General features: G+C 44.5%; 2 protein-coding genes across 2 annotated transcripts; one reads left to right on the forward strand and one right to left on the reverse strand.

Annotated features, from left to right (window-relative positions):
- Positions 1-310: 310 nt before the first annotated feature.
- LOC122523778 (histone-lysine N-methyltransferase SETMAR-like) lies at positions 311-1,212 on the reverse strand. Its single transcript, XM_043645661.1, has 2 exons — positions 663-1,212; positions 311-570 (listed from the first exon to the last, which is right to left on the reverse strand). The coding sequence occupies exons 1-2, from the start codon at positions 1,210-1,212 to the stop codon at positions 311-313; spliced, it is 810 nt and encodes a 269-aa protein (XP_043501596.1).
- A 1,357-nt stretch (positions 1,213-2,569) lies between these two features.
- On the forward strand, positions 2,570-5,024 carry LOC122523779. Its single transcript, XM_043645662.1, has 4 exons — positions 2,570-3,128; positions 3,234-3,941; positions 4,058-4,498; positions 4,639-5,024. The coding sequence occupies exons 1-4, from the start codon at positions 2,570-2,572 to the stop codon at positions 5,022-5,024; spliced, it is 2,094 nt and encodes a 697-aa protein (XP_043501597.1).
- The last annotated feature ends 2,142 nt before the right edge of the window (positions 5,025-7,166 follow it).

A 7,166-nucleotide genomic window follows, 5' to 3' on the forward strand; every position in this document is an offset into this window, starting at 1 on the left:
ATTTGAAAACAAACCAATTTAAATAATTTGAAACAGACTTTTAAAGTTCGTCATTGTAAAGCAGTAATTTCAAAGCTCATTTCATGCTCTAAACCTTGATGCTAAATATATTAGGGGACCGGAACGTAATGTCGTTTTCTTACGCTAAATACAAACACATACATTTTTAACGAGTCTTTATTTTTAATCAATGATGTATTCCCCATCATTGTCAATAACCTTTTGCCATCTAGTGAGTAAATTTTCAATCCCTGATCGATAAAAATTAATTGGTTTTTCGGCAAAATATCTAGAGATGGCATTTTGGATATCATCCAATTGCAAATGTTTTGCCACTTAAAAAGTGTTGCAGCGCTCGGAATAAGTGGAAATCCGATGGTGCAACATCGGGCGAATATGGTGGATGAGGCAGCACCTCCCACCCCAATTCATTAATTTTTTCTAGAGTTCGCCTTGCGCAGTGCGGTCTTGCATTGTCATGTTGGAGAATGACGCCTTTTCGGTTGACAATCGCTGGCCACTTTTCAATTAAAGATTGATTGACTCGCTGCAATTGTTCGCTGTAGAGGTCTGCAGTAACAGTTTGTCCAGGTTTCAGTAATTCAAAATGAACAATGCCGCGAATACTCCACCAAACACACAAAGCGCTTTTTTTTGTAAACCTGGCTTAGCAGTACTCCGAGGGATTTCATTTGGAGAGAGCCACTGCCTTTTGCGTTTTGGGTTATCATACAGGACCCATTTCTCATCTCCTGTGATCATGCGATCAAAAAACGCTTCTGTGTTGTGTCGTTGAAGCAATAAGTTGCATGTGATTGATCGGTTAGCCTTATTCTGTTCGGACAGATTATGCGGGACCCAAACACCTGCTCTGCTTACTTTCCCAATCTGCTTCAAATGTTCTTGGATGGTCGACCAAGGTTGGTTGAGACTGTTTGACAATTCCTCGATCGTCTGACACGGATTTGCTTCCACTTCCGCCCTTAACACGTCGTTGTCTAACGCTGATGGTCTTCCTGATCGATACGAGTCGGAAAGATCAAAATTACCCGATTTGAACTTGGAAAACCACCTTTGGCATTTACGAATGTCCAGTACATTTGGATAAACATCGCAAATGTTTTTGGTAGCAACTGTTGCGTTATTTCCCTTGCGAAACTCAAAGAGCATGCAATGCCGGATGTGTACCTCTTCTGGTATTTGGCTGGCCATTTTACCCAAAATTACAAAAAAAAATTGTAATTCAATTGTCTATAGTAAAGAAATCACTATAACCTCACATGTCTTTGGTACGCCTCTGAACCAAACATGAGCTGACAAATGACAATCAAGTATTGGCATGCGCAGAAACGACCATTACTTTCCGGTCCCCCTCTAATTATTTAATATATATAGGGTGTATAAAAAAAAGGAAGCTGTACACATAAACTATATTTCTCAAAGACTAACTTATTTACATGTCTGTTGCGTATCCCACGCAACGAGTGAGTAGGGCGAAGCACCTAGGCGCGTACGGCCCTGCCAAAGCGTTAGACGCGTGCGACAAAGCCATATCGTTGTTTTTAGTGGTAACCACGGTAGCGCTAAGATGCCTGCAAGGGCTCTTTCTTTATTCTAGCTCGCGTTCTCCCACTACATTTATCACGCCACATCATGTATCGACAGCCGCGTTACGCTCGGACTTTTCGGTGATGGTGCAGCATTGCATCGCCTTTTGGTATAAAAGCCAGCGCGTTTTTGCGCCGGTTGTCACTCTGGATTCATCGCTCGAGATTCATCTAGCTGAGACTTGCGAGAACTACTTCAAGGAGAATTCTTTGTATTGCGTAATACCATATCATCTAAGTTCGGCCACGACAAGGGACAAAGGCGTCCTGCACTTGGCCAGAATTATCCGGATTTGTGGATTCTTCTTCATCGTTTTCAACCAGGGTTTTTATGCCGAAAGGCTTTTCCCTGACGAGCCAAATAAAGCGTACTTTTTAGTACTGATTGGGCTCAAATAAAGTTGTTATTGTGTTCTTTATTTTCCTATCCTCCTTCCCATTAATAAGGAATCTCGATATCACTCGTAAGGGCATTTTTCGATTCACTACTATCCACTGGAGTACCGATTAAGGCATCGGTCGCATCAACATTTTGGTCCTTCGAGCCGGATCGAGGGAGCTTCCTCCCCACTCTTCGTCCGGCGTCTATTGTGCATAGTCTTCTTGACGGAGGAGAAAGAGGCAACGGAAGACTTCCGATCGAGCAACAAAGGAGGTATTGCATCATCGCTACAAGCCGAGAAGCTTCTATTGTTCCGGTGCGTGAGTACGCTGCACGGGACGCCTTATTCAGAGGATTCACGTGAGTTTTGTAATTTCTGTTGCTTGATCATTCTTCGAAGTTGTATTTTTCCCCCTCTTTTCTCTTCTTAATTTTGCCTTTTGTCGTGAAAATGCCTCGTTCGAGTAGTGCACGTGGTGATGTTGAGCGCGTTATACGTAGATTCGAGTATGTAAAGAAAGAATTCGCGCAATTTCAAAAGGCGGTGAGCGAGATAGATCATACCAACCCGCGCGATATAATGAAATTAAAGCTTAGAATTTCCAAAGTTGATAAGAATGTGGCAATATTAGAGGAGTTGATAGAAAAGACTTCCGGTGAAACGATGGGAACGCTGGTTGACGAAATTCACAATCATGTCGAGTCAGTCATCGACGCCAGGGCGGAGGCGGAATTGATCATTAATAGAGCTGAATCGGTAGCCACTTTAGACACAAATGCGCCTACTACGAATCTATTGTCTCCAGTTAGCACTACGGTTAGCAATCCGTCCGTAGATAGCATTTACAGAGTACCGGCGGTACAATTACCTCGTTTTGACGGGAAGCATGAGGAATGGCCTAGTTTCGCGGACTCGTTTCAATCGGTGATAGGAGATAATCCCGCGATTCGCGATATACAAAAATTTGCATATTTGAAATCATGTTTATCGGGACCGGCCGCGGAGAAAATAAGAGTTTTGGAAATTACCGCGGATAATTATCCGATTGCGTGGAAGACCTTAGTCGAGTGCTATGACAATCCGTTAATATTAATAAATAAGCACGTACGAGCTATTTTAGAGGGTCCCCCTATTGACAGTGAATTTTGCCGCGTCCGATGCGCTAAGCGCAAATTATAGGGCTTTAGTAGCGACTAAAAAGTGTTTGTCGATCAATTTGCTATTGCCGCACATCTTTCGCGAGTGGATCCAGCAACACGGCTTCAATGGGAACAACGGTATTCCCGAGATGCTTTACCGACGGTAGACGAATTTGTGATATTTTTGCGCGATCGGGGAAATGCGCTAGTAAACTCCCAGCCGGCAGAACATTCTAAAAGAATTAACAATAGCAGAAGGAACGCACCGTTAGGACCCGAGAGAAATTTTCGCTCAAGGAATTTGATGCGTAACGAGCCGCGGTTTAATTCTCCGCGAAATTGGCCGCGAATTTCCGACCGAGGACAAGTTCAAGCGTATTCCACAAGCGCGACTGTCTCGTGTGGCATATGTCGCGAGAGGCATAACACATCGGAGTGTGAGCAGCTACTGAGAGCCGAGCCCGAGGAGCGCAGAAGAATCGTGGTTAACGCCAATTTGTGTTGTAATTGTTTACAAGCTGGTCACCGCGTAGACACATGTATTAAGAATGACTGCTGCAGTAAGTGCAACGGCAGGCATCATGAGTTGTTACATGTGAGAGAGGCCGTTGCAGAAGGTGCAGCGGCGGGCATCACGAATTGTTGCGTTCGAACGGCGTCGGCGGTGCAGAATGCACATGTAGAGCTCCATCACTCGCAGGCACCCGCGCTGTTACTAACTGCAGTGGTGCATTTGCTGGATCGCGACGGCAGGCCGCACGAGTGTCGTGTGCTCCTGGATTCGGGTTCCGAAGCACATTTCTTACGATCCGGTTCGCGAATCTTCTGCGAATAGCCAAACGGGACGTGAATGTACCCATTTCTGGCGTAAACCAAACGGAAACTAGAGTCAAACAGGCAATATTAGCAACGTTGAAATCGCGAACAGAAAATTACGCGTTAGAATTACAATTCTTATTATTACCCACTGTAACGAATAGGTTGCCTTCGCAACGAATTCCGCAAGAAGAATTGACTATACCGGCAGGGATCCAATTGGCAGATCCCAAGTTTTATGAGCCCGCGAATATCGACGCGATTCTCGGTGTCGAGATTTTTGCTTCACTATGGCGCGCAGGTCAGAGCATTAGGTTGAATGAAAATTTAATGGCACAAGGAACTGTACTAGGATGGTTCGTTATGAGCACAGGAAATACGCGCACTCCGCAGAGCGTTAATTGCCACACGGCCACGGTAGATTTGAACTCACAATTGGAAAAATTCTGGAAAATTGAGGAAGTAGCTGAGAGTAGTATTAGGTCGCACGAGGAAAATTTGTGCGAAGCACATTACAGAAGCAACACGCGACGGGATGATACTGGCAGATATAGTGAGATTGCCCTTAAGTAGAAAATCAGTTAGGAGATTCGTATACGAGCGCGTTACGAAGATTTCACGCATTAGAGCGATCATTATCGCGCAAACCGAAAATTAGAGATGAATATATTAAATTCTTATCCGAATATGAAGAACTAGGGCATATGACAAGGATAGAAGGGGGACCCCACGAAGATAGATTCTATTTACCGCATCATGCTGTATTAAAGCATACTAGTATTACGACCAAATTGCGAGTAGTGTTCGACGCGTCGGCAAAAACCAGCAACGGGAAATCTTTGAATAACGTATTAATGGTTGGCCCAACCATACAGGAGGATCTATTTGCACTTTTAGTAAGATTTAGATCACATGCTATTGCTAGTACCGCGGACATCGCGAAGATGTATCGGCAGATAATAATTGATCCGCGCGATCGCAAATATCAAACTATACTGTGGCGTCGACAGGAAAGTGATCCCGTGAAAACATATAGATTAAATACAGTAACCTATGGAACTGCCTCCGCGTCGTTTTAGCAACTCGTACGTTACATCAACTCGCGAGCGACGAATTTAACAGATTCCCGAGAGCTGCCATCGCGCTTAAAGAAGATTTCTATGTAGACGACTTGTTAACCGGAGCACGTACGGTTAGGGAAGCGAAGCAAGTCCGCGACGAGTTAATAAGTATAACCGCAGGGGCAGGCATGCATTTCAATTTAGGAATATTAAGAGTTGGAGGTAGATTGGCAAGGAGCAACTTGCCATACGAGCAAAGGCATCCCCGCATTATTGCCGAAAGACCATACAATTACAAACGCGATAATACGCGAAAAGCACCATCAAATAGGGCACGGTGGTACGCAAGCCACTTTGAAACGCACTTCGCGAATCGTTTTGGCCATAAATGGGCGAAGTAGCGTTAAAGCGCGTAATATTAAATGCATTACTTGTCGACGTTTAAAACCCGCTACGCCGCAATATCCTATGAGTGATCTACTGCCAGTCGTCTTCTACCGAATCGTCCGTTTATCCACACCGGCGTAGATTTCTGCGGTCCGTTATTCATCAAGGAAAGGCAACACCGGAACCGTGGTCGCGCGAAAATATATGTGGCGGTATTCGTCTGTTTTAGCACCAAGGCCGTTCATTTAGAACTCGTGAATGATCTAACGACTGAAGCATTTTTAGCAGCTTTGCGTAGATTTATGGCACGCCGTGGAAAATGTTCGGACATATATTCCGACAACGCGACTAATTTCGTAGGTGCGGCGAACGAACTAGAAGCGCGCGTCTCGCGAAGTTGGTAAATGAAGGAATCAAGTGGCATTTCATCCCACCCCGTTCCCCCATTTTGGAGGTCTATGGGAGGCGGCCGTAAAATCATTTAAATATCATCTAGTTCGAATTATAGGCGAGACATTGCTATCTTACGAGGCATTATTAACATACGTCCTCGAGATAGAGGCGATTCTTAACTCGCGTCCTATCACGCCTCTGTCTAATGACCCGAATGATTTGCGCGCTCTTACACCTGGGCATTTTCTAATTGGAAATTCGTTTACGAGTTTGCCAGAGGACGAATACAGGGATATACCATCCGGGCGCCTGTCCCAATGGCAGCACGTACAGCAGATGAGACAGCATTTTTGGAACCGATGGAATAAGGAATATTTGAACGAGCAGACGGTCCGTAAAAAATGGCACAGAGGCACAGCAGACAAATAAGTCCGGGTACACTAGTCATCTTGCGAGAAGATAATTCCCCTCCACTCAAATGGTCATTAGGACGTATCGCGGAAGTACATAAAGGAGCCGACGGTATAGCACGCGTGGCGAGCGTAAAAACTGCCAACGGTCTTGTAAAGCGCGGTATATAAACGTCTTTCTCCTTTACCAAGCGATTTATAAAAAAAAAAAAAAAAATTTTTTTTTTCTTTCAGTCGCGTTAATTAACTAATATGTATTGTAATATGCGGTTAACAGTATTTATATAGTTTATAATTTGTATTTAAGTGTGCGCATTTTGGTTTTTAAATTTTGAACGGTGCCCGTTCAAGGGGGGGAGTATGTTGCGTATCCCACGCAACGAGTGAGTAGGGCGAAGCACCTAGGCGCGTACGGCCCTGCCAAAGCGTTAGACGCGTGCGACAAAGCATATCGTTGTTTTAGTGGTAACCACGGTAGCGCTAAGATGCCTGCAAGGGCTCTTTCTTTATTCTAGCTCGCGTTCTCCCACTACTTATCACGCCAATCATGTATCGACAGCCGCGTTATGATCGGACTTTTCGGTGATTGGTGCAGCATTGCATCGCCTTTTGGTATAAAAGCCAGCGCGTTTTTGCGCCGGTTGTCACTGGATTCATCGCTCGAGATTCATCTAGCTGAGACTTGCGAGAACTACTTCAAGGAGAATTCTTTGTATTGCGTAATACCATATCATCTAAGTTCGGCCAACGACAAGGGACAAAGGCGTCCTGCACTTGGCCAGAATTATCCGGATTTGTGGATCTTCTTCATCGTTTTCAACCAGGGTTTTTATGCCGAAAGGCTTTTCCCTGACGAGCCAAATAAAGCGTACTTTTTAGTACTGATTGGGCTCAAATAAAGTTGTTATTGTGTTCTTATTTTCCTATCCTCCTTCCCATTAATAAGGAATCTCGATATCACTGTAAGGGC

The sequence above is a fragment of the Polistes fuscatus genome, unplaced genomic scaffold, assembly GCF_010416935.1.
Source record: "Polistes fuscatus isolate 324 unplaced genomic scaffold, CU_Pfus_HIC Scaffold64, whole genome shotgun sequence".
NCBI classification, from domain to species: Eukaryota; Metazoa; Arthropoda; class Insecta; order Hymenoptera; family Vespidae; genus Polistes; species Polistes fuscatus.

What these genes read in the sequence shown, in the direction of transcription:
- LOC122523779 (XM_043645662.1), top strand. Translation starts at nt 2,570, where the DNA reads ATGAAATTAAAGCTTAGAATTTCCAAAGTTGATAAGAATGTGGCAATA. An exon ending in AGAGGGTCCCCCTATTGACA is followed by an intron (nt 3,129 to 3,233) that starts GTGAATTTTGCC and finishes ATCTTTCGCGAG; the next exon opens with TGGATCCAGCAACACGGCTT. An exon ending in AGCACATTTCTTACGATCCG is followed by an intron (nt 3,942 to 4,057) that starts GTTCGCGAATCT and finishes AATCGCGAACAG; the next exon opens with AAAATTACGCGTTAGAATTA.
- LOC122523778 (XM_043645661.1), bottom strand. Translation starts at nt 1,212, where the DNA reads ATGGCCAGCCAAATACCAGAAGAGGTACACATCCGGCATTGCATGCTC. An exon ending in TCGGAGTACTGCTAAGCCAG is followed by an intron (nt 571 to 662) that starts GTTTACAAAAAA and finishes CTGTTACTGCAG; the next exon opens with ACCTCTACAGCGAACAATTG.